At 33.7% G+C, this 22,065-nt stretch overlaps 2 protein-coding genes across 2 annotated transcripts; one reads left to right on the top strand and one right to left on the bottom strand.

The window, feature by feature from the left end:
- Positions 1–1,513: 1,513 nt before the first annotated feature.
- On the bottom strand, positions 1,514–12,169 carry LOC144836264 (microprocessor complex subunit DGCR8-like). Its single transcript, XM_078691517.1, has 14 exons — positions 11,519–12,169; positions 11,127–11,269; positions 10,418–10,847; positions 9,782–9,865; positions 9,393–9,462; positions 8,603–8,666; positions 8,420–8,486; positions 7,924–8,025; positions 7,481–7,579; positions 7,254–7,330; positions 7,062–7,162; positions 6,601–6,700; positions 6,095–6,235; positions 1,514–5,322 (listed from the first exon to the last, which is right to left on the bottom strand). Exons 1-14 carry the CDS (start codon positions 12,120–12,122, stop codon positions 5,104–5,106), a joined length of 2,301 nt encoding a protein of 766 aa, XP_078547643.1. The 5' UTR covers positions 12,123–12,169; the 3' UTR covers positions 1,514–5,103.
- A 1,331-nt stretch (positions 12,170–13,500) lies between these two features.
- LOC144835429 (CST complex subunit STN1-like) lies at positions 13,501–19,341 on the top strand. The gene is made up of 7 exons (XM_078690514.1): positions 13,501–13,576; positions 16,966–17,061; positions 17,182–17,256; positions 17,346–17,504; positions 18,382–18,503; positions 18,663–18,791; positions 19,024–19,341. Exons 1-7 carry the CDS (start codon positions 13,501–13,503, stop codon positions 19,339–19,341), a joined length of 975 nt encoding a protein of 324 aa, XP_078546640.1.
- The last annotated feature ends 2,724 nt before the right edge of the window (positions 19,342–22,065 follow it).

The raw sequence follows: 22,065 nt of genomic DNA, 5'->3' as shown, positions 1-22,065 counted from the left end.
TCATCTGGGAGATCAGTCTGGTTCATCTGGGAGATCAGTCTGGTTCATCTGGGAGATCAGTCTGGTTCATATGTGAGATCAGTCTGGTTCATCTGGGAGATCAGTCTGGTTCATCTGGGAGATCAGTCTGGTTCATCTGGGAGATCAGTCTGGTTCATCTGGGAGATCAGTCTGGTTCATCTGGAAGATCAGTGGTACATCTGGGAGATCAGTCTGGTTCATCTGGGAGATCAGTCTGGTTCATCTGGGAGATCAGTCTGGTTCATCTGGGAGATCAGTCTGGTTCATCTGGGAGATCTGTCTGGTTCATCTGGGAGATCTGTCTGGTTCATCTGGGAGATCAGTCTGGTTCATCTTGAAGATCAGTCTGGTTCATCTTGAAGATCAGTCTGAACACTTTGGTTCCTCCAAGTCTTTGTATTGACGGGCATTTAATTACCTATAAGGTGTATAGTTTAAGCCATATATTATGCATATTTTAATGGCCATTGACCTTATTTTAACTAAAATACTCTATAGATGAATATATATTTTCTATTTTGAATTTAACAAATTATCTTAGGAAGTAAGAGTATAAGTAAGATTATGAATTTTAAAAATGCAATTAAACTAAGAAATAAAGGGTTATAATGGTTTTTATTAGGTGGGAAAAATCAGTACATAAAGTACAGTGCAGTACATTTTTTAACCATTCAGTAAAGACTCAAGAAGTTAATCACGATTTACTGAAGTAACCTTACATGACTTTAATATATATGAATAAAATTATGAAAATCAAAATGATATTTCTGTGTTTATTTTATTGTAGCATCCAATACAAACATTGATTAATAGAATTTCTGTTTTTCATCTGCCGTTACTTTTTGAGTTTTGCCCTCTTCCTTCAAATTACAATTTATATTGGATATTTGTTCTTATTTTATGTGGAAGAAATAAATGTTGATCTATTTGATTTGATTTCCTAGCTCATAGATTGTGTAACAATGAGTAGTAACAAAGATAATCGAGTGTGTTATGACGTAATGGTACATAAAAGGTATCGGACAAACATGTGAGAGGCATGGGTTTGAGACATATTGTTTAGAAGCAGGATACTTTACTGTCATTGCCTCATCCTTCATGTGGGACATACAGATGTTGATCCTGTGAACATACAATGCATATGTACATGATACAGACCTTGGAGTGATGCATTTAAACTGTTCATGGATTGTAGGCCTACAGTTATTGTTTATATTTTTGTTGCTGAAATAATGTTTCTTTAATTTGATTAAAGGGGGCTCCTGTATATTAGTTAAGAATGTTTGCCACACAAGCTTTTATCATTATTTTTTCTTCCATGGTTTTTCTTGGTTGTTCCTCCGTGGTTGGAGATAGTATTAAATTTGATAAAAGATTAACTGCTCTATTCAACTCATGAAAAATTCTCAACATCCAACTCAAAGCATTCATCATTTGTAAAATTTACAAACAGCATAAATGAGGGAATCACAATAAGTATTTGTTCTTCAGAAGTCTATTTTAATAGTACAATAGCATAAATGAGCAACTGTCACGTGAGGACTACAATGATCAATGTATGTACAAAATAGTACATTCCTAAATGAGAAAAATGTCTGAACAATGAACCTTTCATTTTTAAACAGAACCCTTCATTTTGAACACTTTTCTGTCTAAATGATCGAAGGAAAATACTACATACGACCAACTCCTATTCAGGGGACACCATTAAGGCTCTGTCTACATTATCAAGATAGTTTGACAACAAAAGCGTGATGTGCCCAAATATGGTAGTGATATGACATCATCATAGTTATATATGGGCACATCACATTCTTTTGTCACAAAGTTTAATAGTGTAGACAGACATACTATTGGGTCTCTAGGTGTCCCCTTAATAGGGGTTCAACAGTGTAAATGAGAAAATTTCTACCAAAGATACGCTAATACTATACCAGTACAGTAGCAAAATTGCATTTGTTACGGATCGTTTCCTTTTGGCAATATCATATAAATGAGTGGCGTTTATGAACAACAACAATCCTTCATTTTGTACAAAAAAAATAGTTTAGATACACGTAATCAAAGTTACCCAGAGTGTTTCAAACCAATTAGTGTTTTCAGCACCTCTGTCAAGAGGTAAAAAGTGTTATTCACTTTCCACTTGATAATGCTATTTTGCGAGCGGATCACACCGTAAAGATTCTTGGATAGGAAAGAGATACTGTATGCTAATTTTCACTCTGAGCTATTTCCCCCTGGTCAATTCCCCACTAGGACGAACAACATAAACGGAGAGGACACAGTTATACATGCACACTTATTTCATTGAGGTATTATGTACATTAACGAACATATAAATGAGTTGTAGAACTTCAAATAATCATAGATGTTAACCAAATGATGCAAACAGGGCGGAGACTCCTCAAAATAACTGGCTTATCTGTTGCTGTTTCTGTATAATATTGAAAAATATATATGGTACTCCTCAATTGTGACTCACTTTTTTTGAGCTGTGATTGTGTTGGAGGTGCACCTCTAGTTTCATATACTGTACCAATACCTCTATGGTATTAATACATTACAATCATTTTTATTATGGTAGCAACAAATATAAATGAGAACGATGTATTATATATTAACAATAAATGAGAAAATACCCAGTTAAGAAATGTTATTTTCTTTGTTCCACAAATCAGTTGAGTTCAGAGTGCACTCAGTAGAGTATCATGTTTCGAAACATGAGTCAAACTCTCTTAACACCTCAACTCTCATACAAAATTGAGAAACGAGTTGTGGAGGATTTGAAAGCCACAATCTGTTCAACTACAGCATTGTGTACAAACGTATCATATGGATATATGACCTAACCTAACCTTACTTTACATTCAGATAAATAATCCACAAACAAGTTTTTACAGAAATTCTTACCAAATGCACTCAACAAACCAAATAGCTGAACTTATGTATGTATGTATGTATGTTTAACTTACCACTTACAATAAACAACATAAGAAAAAGCACACCCAAGAAAGTACAATAACAATTGAATTAAATATCTCACATTATGCTAGCAAGTTAATTAAACATAATATAAAACAAGCACACCTTATATAATAACTCAAATAGTAAACAACATATTTATATAAATGGCCATACCAAATAAAAAAACAATACTATATTTGCAATAAACCCAAATAATAGCCAGTTTTCTGAAACAATGTCGGTATTCATTTTTAATTAATAACATTTCACATAACATATTGATTGCAAACACCACGTCCATAGCTAGGGGGCTTAGAAGGTTTAAACAAACCTCTTTTTTTCCTAATGTGCCTGTTACAAACTAGAAACCAGCAGTAAAGGTTATAAATATGTTTAACTAGTCTATAGTTAATGTTGATTTTTGCCCTTTTGTGGGAAGTTCCCCTCATAAAAATCCTAGCTACAGGCTTTCAACAACAAATTCATTATTAAAAATAGGCCTCAAGCATACAATAAATGGCATTTTAACTATAAACATTTTTTGGGGAAGACAACAGATTCAGCTTTAATCCTTCAGTAATTAATAAATGATTTTCTATAATTATTGTTAGATATATTTAAAAATAAATACAGTACTACATCTTTCATATTGTTGACATATCAATGCCAGTGAATGTATTTTTTGCAGTACTGAGCGCTATAATATATGTAATAAAAAAACTATTGGACCAGGTCTACCTATCACAGTCAAATCTAGCCTAGCTTATTAACTAAAAATACTCATGTAGTAACTTTTCAATCTGTATGAATTGATTTGCAGTCAACAATTTATAAACATACATACATGGACCAAAGTTGTGGAAAGAATTCACATGTACTAGTGGTAATAAACTGATTATTTTTGAAATAAATAATAAATGTATAAATAAACACGTTAAAAAACACTAACACGCTTTATGATGAACAACACTAAAATGTATATAGAAATGATATTTCTTTTTAACGTTTATTTTATTTATGTTGTGTTTTATTTTTAGGTTTTATGTAAAATGGTCCTGCAAAAACAGAATTGTAAATTTCTTTATAGAAGACCCTTGTCTTCAATTATATATTGTAATTGTAAAATTATAAACGATGACTAAGTAAATGTGAATGAATAAATGAATTTAATTCATTCTTATATAATATTTTGAATATAACTTGTTTGTTTCATTTACGATACTAAGATTCAATTTCATTTAGTATTGCTGGTCCCAAATTATGGAATGTGCTTGATGCTACTTTATGTGCATTTAAAAAAATTTTACTTTTTAAGAAACATGTTAAACATTACCTTTTATCTAATTATAATTATTATCCTTATTGTTTATATGCTTATATGCAAAATGTGTTTTCTTTTTGCATCAACGTCAAACTTTGTAACTTCAAATTACTCGCATTATATTGTATCTATCCCTGGGTCATTTTACGACAAGTTCTTTGAACTTTGAATTATGATCCAAGCCGATAGAATATGGCCAATCCTATCCTCATGCATATTAATATATCAAATTGTTATTATTTTGTTCTATTGGTTAAATAAATGTTAAAAAATGCTGAATGTGATTAAGAGCAACTTATCTGTTTTGGCTCGTATCGTTAATTTGCTTTGCCGATACTGATTTTGCCAAATAAATACTGTTATCAAGTATAAATAATTACAGGGCAAGCCTACTGTCAACTGGTTTAAATAGTTGGTATTGCAATTGCTTTTTTGTTAAGTTAAGTACTTTTGTATTTTGTGTTCCAAAACTGGACACACACTCATATGAACAAATAAATACATATTTTTATTTTATAATATTAAATACAAAAATTAATTTAATTTAAAAATTAATCATTCCAGTTGATAATAAAATATAATAAAAATTGATTGCAAATTTTTCTCAATATAGTTTAGTATAAAGTACAAATTACGTTAGAGTAGGATAAAACATTTGACCGATTTCATCTTTATAAAAGGAATAAATTTAGATTTTTTGGGTAGACTCATTCCTGAGGGAATTCCTGACCGAAAGATAAATAAGAATTGACAAAATTATTTAATTTTATATATTATAATTATTTCATAAACTGTTTTCAATCATCGCTATCATTTTCTTCATGTTCATGAGATGTACATTTTTCTTCTTCTTCATTTTCCCTCGGTTCTGGTAACTTTCCTTTACTTTCAACTTCTTTCATGTTAAATTTATCACCATACATTTTTAGCATCTCTACTTTCAGCTTGTTTAGAATCTTTTCATTTGGTTTGTTCTTCGTCTTCGCTTGTAACTCAATTATACTCTGCTCTGCTTCCTAATAAATAAACAGAAGTGGTTTTTGAAAATTAAATGTGGATACAAATTATATTCAAACACAGACTGTAAGTGGGTTGAAAGTTCAAGCCCTAAACCATCGTCATAACACGCAGCATACAGCTGATTTGTTAAAAGTGGAGAACCTTGGTTTTTTTAAATCACAGGAACCATTTTTGGCTCTTGACTTTTGACATGTTACTACCGTCACACGTTGTCTTTGCATTGACAGAGAATTGCGTACATAAAATTCTCTTTACATACATACATAGTTATTTCATCGTGTTTGTAATATACAAACTTTTCTTATAGATCTTAATAAGAAAATCCCAGTATAGCAAAACCCAACAATTACAGGACCTAAGAAACTGTCACCTAATAAGTGGTGACCAGTGTTATAAAAGTACAATTCGAAAGACTTTATGTGTGTCACTGTTACACTTTGTAACCATTGAGATAAGTATAGCATACTTATAGCTCCTTGTACAGGATTAAAATATTATTTTTATTTTGTGAATTTAAAATGAACACTTACTTGCCCAGCTCACATCCGATTTAAATACTCAAATCACACATTTCCTAATTCAATGTATGTTCTCATAGATCTTAATATATTCCCGTACAGTAAACTCCTTTTAAGGGAATGCTTTCTGGACCAAAGAAAGTGTCCCGTTAATAGGGTTTCCCCTGAATATTGGTTAACTGTTAAAACATATTCCCTCTTGTTAATTTAATTGTTCCAAATCAAAAATCGTCAATCATTCAAGTCATACCTTTTTCTCTTTGTTCCTAATAGACGCTCCTTTCTTATATATCTTAATAAGTGAACCCCAGTACTTTAGATGTGGGTGAAGTAACTTCAGAATCTTTTGGGCACCATGTTGTTTACCAACCTTCTTGTTCTTACATTGACCCTGACAAAATAAAAAAGATTAAAAAGTGCTTCAATATCCTAATTTCTTTTAAACAAGGCAATATAAACATTTTGTTTATTTTATACGCATTCAACAGCGAGAAATTGCCAATTACAGGATGGATGAAACGTGAATTACAACCCTGACACAAAGTCAGGATTAAACCTTGGACCTTGGAAGGCAAGAATATGACCCACCAAGCTACAGCTTCACTACATGCACACATCTGATCTAGTGGATCAAGCTGGGGAAACATGATTAACCAGTTTTATAAAGAGATAGTAAACAGGCTTTTTGTCTTCTTAGGAAAATAATTTTGACATTGAGACTAGTGAGTAAAAGTATAAATGTTAGGATTTACTTACAGTGACAACGTGTTGGCCAAAAGTCAAAGTGTATGTGCTTCGTTGGTGTTTACTAACTTGTACAGTAAAGTCTAGATCCATATCATCTAGACCATGATGTCTGTAACAGGAGAAAACAGGCTTCTTTTTTAGATAGGTTTCCTTGCAATGATTAGTTTTGCAAACTAAAGAGGGGGGTTTCTTTTCGAAATGAATGCTGTAAATTTTGTGAATTGCTACAACAATAATAGGATTTTTGATACACCAAACGGAATTAAAATGAAAATAATATAAACTTGATCATTTGATATTCAAATAGTCTATCTTAAAAAGTAGCCCACTGGGTTTGATTTTCGAGGGGGTGGGGCTTCATTTTGAGATGGGCTTCTTTTTTAGGTAAAAAAGACTTTTCTTCAAATAGGTAAGTCGTTTTGACTGAAGAGCATATTAAAGGCAGCTGATTTAAAGTCATGACCTCTAACCTTTGTTTGTATTCTTGTAACATCATCCAAGGGGTCAGCTGACCAGCCTTGGTACACAATTCATATACTCTTGTGTCTTCTATCAAAATATTGTTAAAATACTGAAAGAATGAAATCAGTTGGTTGCTTGTTATACAATACAATCAGTTAGACAAAATTATTTTATATCATATTGTTTTATGACAGAATTACCTCCAAGTCGTCAGTATCGCTAGCTTTCTTCTCTCCCAGACACAAATTTGGAATTAAAATTTCTAGAGTTGCTCGGGCTGAAAAGCAAAGAAATTAGTTACTACCGATACAAGACAAATTATTTACAATATAGAAAACGGATACAATCTGGGATGTATGTACCAACATTCATCTTTCAAAATGTGCTGGCATGTCTCATAAATACCTAGACTTTTTTAACTTTATACCTGCTTCATTCTTGGCTTGTTTTTTACTAATTGCTGCTCCTTTGCCATACTGTGTTCCATCAATTTCAGCAATGGCCTCAAATGGTGTGCTCATGTTTTCTGTGGGGGAAAAGTGTTTGCAGTTTAATACATTGGTTGCCAGAACTTCTTAAAGGTTCTGTCACATATGCCAGAACAAATTATTAATACTTTCTACAAAAACAACAACAAACGGAAGTTATATTCATATTATCGTCAGGTGCACCCTGTGAAATTGTGAGGTTCTATGACGTATACATGCGGGTTAAGTGAACACTGCTTTTGATGGGTGTTATTCACACTCACAGCACCCTGGATAAAACCGATATGACGAGAAAACTCGTTGCAGGTAAGCCTGTTTTTTTCTAGGCAATTTTATTCAGGCAAATCTGACATTTTCTGCAGAAGTAAATTTAATGACTCACCACATTCATTGTATATATACTTTGGCTGCACTTTCATCACTCTTTGAGCATATTCATGCAATATACATACAGGTGTTTTGTCTTTTGAATTTATTACAAAATCTATCATAAAACAAAAAGTTTTAGTGTGGTATTTAATATGGAATTAGCTAAATTTAGAGTTTCTTATCACCTTGTAACATTCTTACAATATATTGTTTAAAATAACTTTCATAACAACATTATCAATTCTAAAATAGGGTTTTGGCACTGACTTGTAAAAGGTGATGCTTGGATTGACCAAACTCTCTATATACAGTATGAAAATCAAATTGCCTACTGTCCTAAAGTTTAGTCAAAACGTTTTCACATTACATAATGATGTAACGATGACATAGAGTGTCTATACTCTCCTGGGCCAAGAGAGGCAACACATTTGTAATGAACAATAATGTAAAACAACAGAAGCAAATGATCAATATCCAACATGGACAACTTCAAACTCATTTCTATTTACCTTTTTTGCCCTTTCCAGATTTCTCTGACCCAGGAATCTGACAAGTTATTAGACTTGATTTCCCAGGCTGAAAAAATGGAAATAAGTTTATTTATAGGGTAGGTTTGTTTTAAATTTGAAATTAAGAAAATGTATAAATGTAAGAAATACTGAATATTAACCATTTTATTCAAGTTTACTTACAAGTTGTGGACGATCAAGGCTTTCTTTTAACTGCTTGTTGTGTCTTCTTTTATCTGCATATGTTCTAAAAAAAAATTGAATTAAAAAATAATTCAGAGCTTTCAATTTGTGATAACCAAGAACCTAGTTATGCCATTATAATTCAATTCTGTGGAGACGTTGGGAAATTAAGTATGATGTAATCGCTGCGTTGTTGGGCTCAAAGCCATCAATGCAACATTGTGGTATAGAGGTATGAACGCAAGGCTAGTGTCTCTTGAGGTTGTAGGTTTCACATATATGTATTCATGCAAATTTATAATGTACTCATATGTACTTATGCAAACTTATAATGTACTCATTATGTACTTATGCAAATTTATAATGTACTCATATGTACTCATGCAAATTTATAATGTACTCATATGTACTTATGCAAATTTATAATGTACTCATATGTACTCATGCAAATTTATAATGTACTCATATGTACTTATGCTTTGTTTTTGCCTGTTTTAATTTATAGTTTTTATTTCGCTTTTTGCTTATTTTTATTATTGAGATTTTTCAGTAATTTGCATTTGGAAACATAATGTATAAAGTCAAATTATGACAATATGGCAAAACATCTGACCAATTTTCCAATTCAGTAAAAGTGGAAATTCAATCAAAGTTGGTAGTAGGTTTCTCTGCAATCAAAAGTAATAATAATGGTAAACCAAAATACAAAATATGTGTACAAAAAATAACATTAGTAATTTTTATCTAGAAAAAAAGCATAGTTTTTTTATCAAACAAACAGCGAACTTACTTGAATTTTTTAACTGTTAATGTTTCAAATTGAAATAAGTTAACAAGGTAATTATGCAGCTCAACTGAATCTGTGAAAAAAAATATTAGTAATAAAATTAGAAAAAAGAAAGTATTTCAAGTAAATACAACTATTAGGAGGAAAACAATTAAGGGGCAACTTTTACTCACAATTGGTCAGGAAAAGGAGATTGGTTTAATTATAGTTGGTGATTATAAACCCCATTTTGCAACTCAAAAGTGTCCCTTAATAGAGATGTCTCCTGAGTTGGCTATAGTGTTCAAACATATATTACCCCTCGTTTTGTGGGAAAGTGTCTTAATATTAGTGTCCCTTGAATAAGGGTGTCCCAAAGGAGGGGTTCTCTTTTCTCATCATTCATTACATACCCACAGACTCATCTTTGCAAACATGTATTTTATCAGGAGCATTCTGTGTTGTCACACCATTGCTTAATTCTGATTTAGTAGCTTCTGTAAACAAACAAAATTATTGTTTTTTTCTAAATAGTTACAGTATATAAAAACGTGCTAATATTAATTAATTTTCATTTGGAATGATGTGCATCCAGATAGGAGACAGGAGATAGGTAATAACTACAAAAAGATCTGAGACGACAGGGCCAATATTAAAGTAGAGTAGTGACCTGCACTACAAAATCTAGGTGTTTTTTCAATAGACACAGGCTATTTGTACAATGGACTTATCAAAAGACAAGTTCTACTAACATGGAGGGTGTTGGCCACAAACCTATGCCAACGAAACTCCTGTGGATAATGGTGCACATTTGGCCATTAAATGATATCTAAAATAAAGAATTTAACTAAAGTAGAAACGACCCTTAAAGGAACTAGGACCAAATTACTGTCCACTTAATAGGGATGTTCTCTGAATAGGAGCTGGCGTTTAAAGGAAAAATGTCTTGTTTATACAGTTTCCCCCAGGTTAATAGGGTGTCATCTTTATAGAAGTGTCTTCTTAATAGAGATGCCTATTGTAATAACTACTATAAAAGTGTATCGAACCTGACTCTTCCTGGTTTTTGTCTGTTGATTTTTCTTTGTGTTCACCAATTGATTTTTCATCTTGAAGATTTGGATTTCCAGGAAGGCCATCATCACGTGTAACATCTACCTGTGTACTTATGCTGGTATCTCTAACAATGTGGGAATTTCCATCAGAATTGGAATCTCCCAATGGGTTGGAATTTCCCTCAGGATGGCAAGTTTTTTCTTTAGTATTTGAATTCCTGAAAGGGCAACCATTGGCATCAGGAAGTTCTTTATTAGTACTGTTTGTAAGGTTTCCAGTTTCCAGCTTTGACTCCTGTGCTTCTTCCCTATCCTGGTTTTGTTCCTGAGCATCTGCATTGTTTTTCTGCAGCTCTCCCATTTCTCTTTTTAGCTCACGTTTATAATGAAGACATGGTATACTAGTTACTGGCACTTTGTGTCGCTGCAAAGAAATATTTAAGATTGCGTTTTATTTACTTAAAAGCTTCTGTGAGCATTGATGATAGGCCACTGACCTTGCTAGGCCTTGACAGCTGACGGCTTTTGAACATTTTTTTTTGGCCTGATTTTTTTCAAAAATCGCATGGTCGGAGTAGTCGACCCCCCGATTTTGCAATAAAAATTTTCCCACAAAGTCTCGACCTATACTCCGGAAGACACATACACAAGATGATAAAAGATGGTTCTAGAGTAGTATGTACATAGACAATTGTTGACTTACCCTCGCACTGCCACTGCCTAGTAGATATGGCCTGGACCATACACACACTCTAGTTGATCTATGTAGGTAAAGATGCATGCCAGAATCATGAGCAATTTGAACCCAGTCGTCTGGAAGACCTTCAATTGGTTCATGACCCTTTTCTAAAAGAATTGTAAAATAAAAATTGACAGAAGTGGATAGAAGGGATTTCGGTTGAAATACCCTTCACATTAAACACCAGAGAAACATCTTAGACAAGAAAATCTACAGAGATCCCATTCACACCAACCATGTCACTCTCTCTGGGTTCTGGTGGATTCTCGATGTGAATGGCACTAGTGTAGCACTCTGGTATTTCTCCGGAGTTTAATGATAACTTAAATTTATTTAAAATTGAATTACAATATTACCTTTAAGAACAATTTTGTGACGTATAGCCACGATGCCTTGTGGATTATCCAGTGATGGTTCCATGGATTCCTTCTCCTCCTTCACACGTTGATTATAGTCTTCCTCCAACATGGCATCAACATCAATACCACTTCCCCAACTATCAGCATCATCATCGTCGTCGTCTTCAAGTATGACCATATCATCAGGCATTTCTTCAAGTTTATTTTTTAACGTATCATTTTTAAGTTGCGTGTCCTCGGACTCTCCATCAAGAGTCACATGAGTTCTACGCATTGCTCCTTTCTCAGAGCGCTGTAATGTAATTTTGATATCAGAGGCGGCAGACTCGTTATCTGAATTGTTCAGTTTCTGGCGTTTTATATCCGGTTCTGGAGAAGACTCCGATTGTAGAAATGTTACGTTTCGACGTTTAACATTCTTAGAAATGCTAACTGTTAAAGTTGGTATGACAGAGTCCTCGCTGCCACAGTCACTACCCACGTTTGATGCACCAGGTAGTGGAGGTGGGAGCGGAGGTATGGCACGGTCTTCCAATGGCGGTGGCGGTGCAGCTGAACTATCCATCGTATCACTACAATTCCCTACACTAGTCTCTTCCATATCATCGATTTTAAAATTTAATACCCGACCAAAATAATTAAATATTATTAAAAAATGCAAGCGTTTCTATTTTATTTTTGTGGTCAGAAAGATACAACTGTACAACTCTTTTCATTAATAATGATAAGGAATTTGAAAAGAAACCTTATCGATATCACTGGAAAGATATATACAGTTTGTCAAAGACATAATATCTGTAAAACAAAAAAGTGTAGATTATCCTTTTAATTTAATGAATAATAACTTTTTAAGTTTATACATTCATGGGAAATGGTATGTATCCTCAGCTGTAGGTCAGCACAGACAAACTTCTACTTTTCTTTCAACAGCCTGAAATTAAAGATACAATTATTAAATAGTATAATCGATTTACAATATCGGTCACATCTAATTTTGTTTTTGGTCGCGATAAATCAACTTCCGGTATTTTGTATGGCGCATTTCATTTCATTTTCATTTCTTTATTCGACAACAAGCGGTTCAGGGGTTGCGACAGCAACAGAGCGCCATAACACATTTGTGTCCGCAACCCGTCCGCTAGAGCTATACTTTTTTAATGATAACGGTCGCGTTTGAAGTCTGTCACGTTTTAATTTTATTGCAGCAGTCGCACTTTTTCAATTTATTGTGGGATTAGTTAGTAGGAATAGCTTAGTATATTAGTAGATAGTACTGACACTGTCAGATCATAGTCTAGAATAGAATGGGAATGAGGCCTAGGCCTACTACTAATACAGGTATATAGGCCTAGGCCTAACCGTACTAGCTAGGCCTAGCTAAGTAGAAGTAGCCCTAACCTTGCTAGGTCTAGGCTAGGTTAGCCCTACACTATCAAGGAGAATAAATGATGCTAGGCCTAGCGCGTGGAGTTTTACTAGTCTATACAAGGTCTAACTAGCCTATTATATTTCAGAAAGGTTCAGATGTTCTTACCATGACCATCAATACTAAATTTCCCTCAGTTTAGTTGATTTTAAAGACAAAATTATTCTTAACAAACAAAGAGACTCACTTTCTCGATTCCATTTCTTCTTCTTTATGGGACGCTCAAAGTGCATATTAGGCATATCGATATTTATAATTTTTATTTTAATAATTAGTTGACAAAACAAGGCTGCAACAAACGGTCTGTAATGCCTTATGCTAAATTGTGGTGGTCTTATTTGCATTATACAAAGAAGGTTTGCTGAAGTTGTATTATATTAAGACAATACAGTATAAATATGAAATTTAAGCCTAACCATCTTCAATATTCGTCAAAGGCTCACATGACGTTCCATAGGTTTACATTTTTTTTTACAGAGACGAATTTGATTTTGCTCGCGCCAGCTTCAAATTTTGATAAAAAGTGTACTGTATATATGTATTACTGTTTGTCATGGATAAAAATAATCCTATCTGCAAGGCTTTTGCCAAGCTGTATATTAGAGATATGTTAGCGTTAGAAGGCGCAGGTAGGCCTAGTTAATTTTAAATAGAAGGCCTAGGTTTAGCCTAGGCCTAGGCCTAGGCCTAGGGTAGCCTACTTCTACAGTAAAGTAGGCCTGGCCCTAGGGGTCACAGTGCATTTCGGCCGCCAATCATTTCGGCCGCCAATCATTTCGGCCGCCGGTTATGGAACGACCAAATTCATGAAACTCCAAAAAGGACAAAATATGGCATGATCATTTCGGCCGCCAGGTATGGCGCGCCAAATTGAAATAGTCAGAAATAACTGTACAGTATTATACAGTGAAAAAATAACTTTACCAAGTCTATGGAATGCCACAGAGAACTATGGTCATTTAAACCAGAGATCAGTTGTGCAATGGGCTAAATACATTTTGTTTTTGCCGTAGATTTAAAGTTATATCACAGTATTTTACCGTCTGAATATTTTGGTCAAAATGAATATTGATTTTTTATTTTACAGGTCTCGAAGATGCGTGTGCTTTGTAAAAATGTGTTTCTTTATGAATATAATAAATGTAAAACACCAACTTTCGAATTACTAATTTGAAATTTCGAATTATTAATTCGAAATAACGAATTACTAATTCGAAATTTCGAATTATTAATACGAATAAGTGTTTTTGACTGGCACAAAAAAAAACTTCAGCATCACCTCTTCTTATTAAAGAAATATCATTAATATTCACTGTAGTGATGGCAATGTGCACTCCATAAATATCGCTGCTGTTTCTGGAATTGAAGACCGACGATTGGGCTTAATAATACAGTCTTTAGTAAAATATTAACATTTTAACACACATGGCGTGTCATACATATTCAAGAAAAATTACAATTCTGGCGGCCGAAAAGAACAATACATATTTTGTCCTTTTTGGCGTTTCATGAATTTGGCAATTCCATAACCAGCGGCCGAAATGACTGGCGGCCGAAATGATCAGACACCGCCCTAGGCATAGGCTTAGTAAGTAGCCGTACTAGGCCTAGGCTATATAGGCTAGTAATGTTGTTTGAGAGACAGACCCCTCTAGTACCCTATGCTATGTAGGCCAGCTCTAGTAGGCCAGCCTTAAATCATTGTAAGCAGGAGTATATTGGTTTTTTTTTTATTGGAAATTTTGAAGGGCAGCTAATGACGTCTGAGCGCCACTTAAACAACAAACTGGAGGAGCAATTCAATAATAGTCAAGAAATGACTGATCACAAACGAACTCCGTCTGGAAGATGAATGACACACAGACAGATGGAGGCTCGCTTCCTGTCCCAAACCTCAGGCAGGGCAGCAGGCATGGAGGAAACCAGATAAACATAAGACTAAGAGAAGTCCTGTCTGCAGATACATGAGTTACCGAGTTCAAATAGCAATTCTTTTCTCGGACCTTTAAGTCAAAGTAACATTTTTAGATCTCCAGATTCAGAGCAGGGAAGGAAGGATAAATTAAATGTATCACTACATTGATGTAGGGACAATATGGGTGGTCAGCATATTCAATAGTCTCAGATGAAGGATGATGCCATTTGATTTGATTTGAGATTTGATTGAAATTGAGAGAGAGTGGAACCCAGACCCACACATTCAAAGAGAACTGGATTGAGAGCTAACTACAATAGTTACTGGCAGAATTGGAACCTGGATGTGAGGAACAGTGTGTTGTATCGCTGGTGGGAATTTGACAATGGCAAAGAGATAACATGGTGAGCGACTTATGCTCCCAGAAGAAATCAAAATTTAGTGAAGACGAGTGGTGGATGGCATCAACAATTTTGACATGAGATGAGTATGTTGGGCAGTTTTTTTTGCTCAACGGAAGACACAGTCGAGAAGTGAAGCATCTTCAACAACAACCCATCAGGAACCCAGATGGACAGGGTTGATGAACCTCTTGGATGAGATGTTTTGTAGACAATTTTGTGGTTCTGGGTTCCTCAACTCCATACCAATCAAGGGAGAATGACTTAATCAAGGAGTTATCTCATTTAGTCATCAGAATGGGATGACCAAGAGATTCAACCACACTTTGGTTAACATGGTGATGATGCTCCACTTTAACCAGAAAGACTTGCCATACGGCAATATATATACGTATATATACACTTCACATACCTTGAGAGAGAAGTCTCCCTTCCATATTTGATGATGCCAACAGTTGGGATGGAAGATGTAGAAGCATAATGGCGAAGAGATAGCCCACTTGGACATTCACAGTGGGAAAAAAAAGGATCCGCTCAGAAAGAAGGAAAGTGTAGAATAGTAGGACAAGGAGAAAATTCCCAAAAAAGACCCTGAGGAAACACCAATACAAGGGGGGAATCAAGTGTCTAATACCTCTGAGGAGCTCAGTGTTCGTAAACTGGATGATATACCTGAACTTCCACCAACCCCTCCTGAGCAAGGTAGATACCTCAAAAGAAGGCTTCATATGAAGAATAGTTGGGTTGATGAAGAGGACATTTGGAGGAAGAGGAAGTCATGTTTTAAGTTTCAACTTTTTATTATGTTTTATTTAATTATGATTATTGATTGATCGATCAGAGAGTGATGTAATGAGTAATGAATTTTACCCTAAGATTACCTGATTGGTCAAGAGAGATGGAGATAAAGGGCAGCAACAAGAGGAAAGTTGAGAAAGGAGTTGATTAGTAGAAGAAGTAGACAGACAGTACAACAGATTTAGGAAGAATAGTTGTTTGCTGTTGACCCGTTTCTGATGATTTCCTGGTGGTCACACCTGCTTCTGGTGGTTACACCTATTTCTGGTGGATACGCTGTTTGCTGGTGGTTTTGTCTGTTTCTGGTGGTTACACCTATTTTGCTGGATACGCTGATTACTGGTAGTTACACATGTTTGCTGATGGTTGAGCCTTATTCTGGTTGTTACGCTGTTTGCTAATTGTTGTTTCCATTACTGGTGGTTACACTGTTTGCAGGTGGTTACACTGTTTGCTGTTGGTTATGCTGTTTTTGGTTTATTTGTGGTTACACAGGTACTATTGGAATCGTCAGCAAAGTACTTAATCAAGCTTGTTTAGAAGAATTTTTGTCTATTTTCCTTCATTGAATTGAATCAATTGAATAAATATGGTAATTTGTGATTTAAATCTGATGGCATTATTAATTAGTAATAATTACTATTTGGGGATAAACTAATTGGAAGTGTTTGTTGTGTTATGTGCAAATAAAAGTGAGAGTCTGGTTTAGCCGCAGACTTAACTATAAGAGACAAACTCGACTCTTAATCTTATCAAAATTCCAGAAAACAATTTGTTTACAATATCAGTAGCTAATTTAAAAACGTGAACTCATCAAAGTCAAACAAACAACCAAACATTTTATTATTATTTTTAATGTTTGCTATAAATATATTATAAAATTATTATTTGTTTTTCTAAACAGAAATATTACAATATAATGGTCATCAAATATGCAAAGTAGATATCTTTGGAATAGTTGTAAAAGTGACAGAAAAACACAAGTTTTTTATTTATGGAGGTAAGAGTTTTCAATTCAAATTTATTTATCATAAACATTTACACTAGGATAAGTTTTCTACAGTATATGCATGTTCAACCATTCATGTTGGAGTTGATAGTTTATATGCTTCTTTTACAGTTGATGATGGCACTGGAGTTATCAACTGTTGCTGCTGGAAACCAAATCCAGAACCACAACCATTCTCCCCAAAAGGTAAATTAATTAAATAAGTTTCAAAATTGTATTTTTGTTCTTAATCTTATTATGATTATGATTAAAATAGTTTTACGCTTTATGTTCAGGTGATGTTGAAAGTTTACCAATTGAGGAATTTCTAAACTTAACAATCTCTGACAGCTTAGTACAAATGATGTTTTCATTAGATCTAGGAGATTCCATTCATGTCAGAGGTAGAGTTAAACGATACAGGGGTGACATTCAAGTGTCTGCTGATTTCTTTGGTATGTTTTTTTTTTCATTTTAACAAAACCTTTTTACACCTCTCTTGTATAGCCTGTTTCTCCAGAGAAATATATTTTGCTAGACATTAATTGTTATTTTCTACTAGACAATATTCAATTGTATACGTGTCTGCTGAGCTGTTCGATTTGCATAAGTGCTAATGAACATACTACCGTATAACTCATTTCCTGACCTCTGATTGGTTGCTTACTTTTTTGCTTCCCAAAAAGTAGAAACTGTTTTAACTGCTAGGATTTGAGAAAATAGGGAGGTTTCGCAACCTTACGAATACGATAACGAAAACGGATACGTCACACATTTGTGAAACTTTTGAGCTGATTCCTATTTCATATTCGTAAAGCGTATTCGTGTTGACGAATATCACCAGTCATATTCGTAACTACATAACGAGTATAGTTTTTGATCTATTTTGCATTTGAATCAGGAATGATTCATGATTATAATATAATTATAGATTTATTGAAGTAATTTACTAAAATGCCAGGTCAATTTTGATAAATAGCTTTGATGTTACGCTAGGAGGCCTAGGCAGCCAAGCACCAAGCAACACGTACCTGCGCTTCGCTCAAATTTACCGCAGTCATATTTTGGACGGCGCCCACAATATTTCGTTGCCATGCGAAACAGATTTTTACTGGCTTACGAAAACGAATACGTGTGCGTGACGTATACGTTTTCGTTATCGTATTCGTAAGATTGCGAAACCTCTCTAATGTGAAAGATGGAAATAAGAATATGCATGCACATAAACGAACGCTTTCAATCTACATGCATGAATTCGCCTAGTTTAAGACAGACTTCTAACAACAGGAGGACAAACATTTATTGTTTTCCAACAATGAATTCTTTCAACAGAAAAGGTAGATGATCCTCGATGTGAAAGAGAAATTGCAAGAATGTTGGAACTTCCAAAGCTCTACCGTGATGTTTATGACAAACAGTTCATTTGGGGGAAAGTGGAAAAAATGCAATTACAGGTACTGTCTCCTAATATAAGGAATCAATAAGCTAAACTATTAAAAGGATTTAGTTATAAATTTGTAAATAGACAAGGCTTGACATTTTTTTAAGATTAATTTACATTTCTCAACACTTTATTCATTATTTGCTCCATTCACCAATGACTTCTTATTTAGGCTTCAGTACCAGACAGTCTTATTGATGCTGTGGTCGATTTTCTTCAGAATAGCTCCACCAATAGTTTCTATATTGAGGAGTTAGGAACAGTGGGCCAGTTAGTGGATATTGCGAAGAGTTCATGCAAGGTAACTTGATAGTCAATGTATCTTTCTGGATCATCAAAATTTAAAGCTTCTCTTGGAAGTGGTTCTTTGCTGTCTCCAACCCATTCATAATTCTGCACACTTCAATTGGCATAGTTTCACCTTTCAAGAATGATGCGTTGTAGGTTATATTATAAATTGCCATACTAATGTAAACAGATATTAAAGCTGATTGAATGCAACTTCCAACCAAACCATAATTTCTATCTTTAAGAACCCCACAGGTAATAATATTATGGACGCCTCTGCTTTATCCTCCAACCAAAGACGTACAACTAGATCTACTACTCGTAATCAATCTGTCATCACAACCAGTCCTAATGATTGTTCTTCTAAGACTTCCCAATCAGTTCCCCACACGTTTTCAAATCAAAAACCATCTGGGGAAAAATACCAGAGTTCTGTCACATCATCCACTCATGCTATTCATAAACTGTTAAAGGAAGCTGTGCATCACCTAGAGCAAAGAGGTCTTGTTTACAAGTCAGAATCTGAGAAAGAACTTTATTATGTAAGTATTTACTTAAATTAAAAGATATAGCGAGTCAGGTGACTGAGCGGTTAAGGCATAGGCGCCATTTACAGTACCTAAAAACCCAACAATGTCAGCATGATTTCGAGGCCGATGCTCCAAGTCTTCTCGGATAAGGGTATCAGGGAGGTTACCACTTCTCTGATAGGACAGTGATTCACTATTGGTAATCCTTGGCCACATGTGCCTACAGACATGAAATAAAATATTAACAATCTTGCAATAAACTATGTAAACAAAACCTTGAAAACATATTGAAATATGCTTTGATAGTTTCATGTTAAATTTCCCTTTTTTTGTGTACTTATTTTCTTTAAAGAACTTAAAATCAAATAATTCATGTCATCAACATAATTACCTCAATTAGAATTATTCAAGAACAATACGAAATGTGTTTCTCAGACCTGGTTTCCAATGCAAATGGTTTTCCTTTTTAAATCGATATTTGATCTATTCCATTCTGTTTATTTGTTGATGCAACTTTTGTGTTTCAGGTTGTACATGACCGCAAGTCCATAGGCGCTAAAGTTTTAAAAATGTTGAAAGATTTATGTTCAAAAACAAAGAGTAAGTAATAATTTAGTCCTGACTATTCAGTGGCGTAACACAAGAGAGTCCTCTGCTTTAGCACTCCTAAGGGCCAATGCTAGGAAATTGCACCGAGGATGCTCATGCTGTGTGACCCCTTAAACTTTGGAGCCCCTTGATTTAGCCAGTCAGCGTTCATCCGTTACACCACTGTGACGATTCAATAAACTTTTTTGTAACTTAAGAAAACTATAACTGAAGTAGCTGTTAGATGGTCTGAAATCTGAAAACCATACGCTTAGCTAACCTTGTGTGAAGAACACAGGAACTTTCAGAATAAGTAACATATTTTTATTTGCATAGCGTGGTTCTTCACAATTTAATTTGAATGATTTTATTTTAGATTTGAGAGGATGTCATTATCTTCAGTTATTAAAGAACCTTCAACAAAACAAAAGATTTAGTAACGTCACAGAAAGTGCCCTCCTAGAAGTTTTACAAAATCTTGAGGAAAACAGCGAAGTAATCAGTACAACAACTGAACATTACATTCCATTCAGAATGTAAGGATAAAAGAAAGAATAAGGTTAGTAGTAGTTTCAAATCCAAACAAATCATTAACTGTAAAACAAATATTTATTAAAAATATATTCTTAAAAATTGCGCATTAAAAAAAATTAAAATATATTTAAAAATTAAAATATTATCTTATTTTTATTATTTTATACAAGGAAATTTAAAATATTTCAGAAATTGTTTAATCTGTGTAATAAAGCATGTATTTTTAATTTTGACTAGTACTTTTATTATTTTACTACAAAAGCGCTTTTCTCACAATTTTGCAGTACAGTGAAATTCATCTAGTAAAACTTGTTCAAACTTCTTCATTTAATAATTACTTAAATACTAAAATAATGATCTTACAAAAAATAATGCACTAATGCCATTTGACAGAATTGTCATATAAGCTATTTCTATTTTCTTATTTTTTTATATAAAAGCCAAGTACCATATTTAAGTATTCTTAAAAATTCCATCGTAAAATAATTGTACTGTCCAATATGGTTCAGTTTCTTAACTACAACATTTAAAATAAAAAGTAATGATAGTTATAATATTATTTAATAAGAATAATATATATTGAGAATTCTACAATAAAATATTTGTACAGTATTATTTTTTTTAGCAGTGTTAAGTTCTGTCTAATCTATCAAACTAGTTTGACAAAAAAGGTGTACCCATGGTAGTTATATGCCCAAATAGTGGTAGTGATATAAAATCATGTCCATATATGGGCACATCACATTTTTTTTGTCACTTAAAGTTTGATAGTGTAGACAGAGCTTTAGTGTTAGTTTTGATAATGGTGGTGTTGATCCTCTTGGATCCACCTATGTTTTTATTGGGAAGATAATGTTTGATAATGTTTGATTCCCTCTATAGATGGAAATAGGAATATAATGTTAACATTAATGGGGATGATGAGAGTTTTTTCCATATGATCCAAAAATTACCCGGGTAATAGTGTTAAGGGCTTAGAGGGTCTGTGCATTAAACGCTATACTAGAACGACATATTATTTAAATGGTAATGTAAATGAATATTGGTTATGTAGATATTCGGAACCTGCTAAAGTGAATGGTACTACAAAATAAGAGAAAAAAAACTAGTATAACACTTCGATTACACTTTCTTTTAAAGTAAAAAAAAAATATTCTAACAATTACACTTCAATCACGTTTTAATGAATCGTGTTTAGTTAGATTAGGCCATCAATCTTTTGTGGTTTGTGGTCAACTTCTTCTTTTCTTTTTCGGGTTTTGCCTCTGTACGTGCAGACAACAATCAGAGTGAATACGATGAGAAGAACTATCATAAGCGCAATGAGTGCAATCCACCAAATCTCTAGAGGGAGCTCGTCTGATTCATTATTCGTAAGCTGTGCAGCATTATCCGTCACTAGAATAACACAAAGGTAATTAATTTGGTTTTTATAAAAGCTAATATTTATTCTCACTAATTGACTAAATGCTGAAAGTTATTTTTATTCACATGACAGATGACCCAGCAGTGCTGAGCTCCGGAAACAAGTAAGCAATTAATGGGTTAAATTGACATTTTTATTACCACACTAAATGGTAAAAAATAATTTAGATTTGTATTCACATTGTTGGTAAAATTATGGTATATTGCTAT

This window comes from Antedon bifida, chromosome 2 (assembly GCF_963402885.1).
Source record: "Antedon bifida chromosome 2, ecAntBifi1.1, whole genome shotgun sequence".
NCBI lineage: Eukaryota > Metazoa > Echinodermata > Crinoidea > Comatulida > Antedonidae > Antedon > Antedon bifida.
The sequence above is the reverse complement of the archived record's forward strand: the minus strand, read 5'-3'. Positions and strand labels throughout refer to the sequence as shown.

Coding starts and splice junctions, on each gene's coding strand:
- LOC144836264 (XM_078691517.1), bottom strand. CDS start 12,122: ATGGAAGAGACTAGTGTAGGGAATTGTAGTGATACGATGGATAGTTCA. Junction 6,701..7,061: donor TTACAAGAATACAAACAAAG/GTTAGAGGTCAT, acceptor CTCCTGTTACAG/ACATCATGGTCTAGATGATA. Junction 5,323..6,094: donor TTAGGAACAAAGAGAAAAAG/GTATGACTTGAA, acceptor TTTATTTATTAG/GAAGCAGAGCAGAGTATAAT.
- LOC144835429 (XM_078690514.1), top strand. CDS start 13,501: ATGGATAAAAATAATCCTATCTGCAAGGCTTTTGCCAAGCTGTATATT. Junction 17,257..17,345: donor ACAACCATTCTCCCCAAAAG/GTAAATTAATTA, acceptor CTTTATGTTCAG/GTGATGTTGAAAGTTTACCA. Junction 17,505..18,381: donor AGTGTCTGCTGATTTCTTTG/GTATGTTTTTTT, acceptor TTCTTTCAACAG/AAAAGGTAGATGATCCTCGA.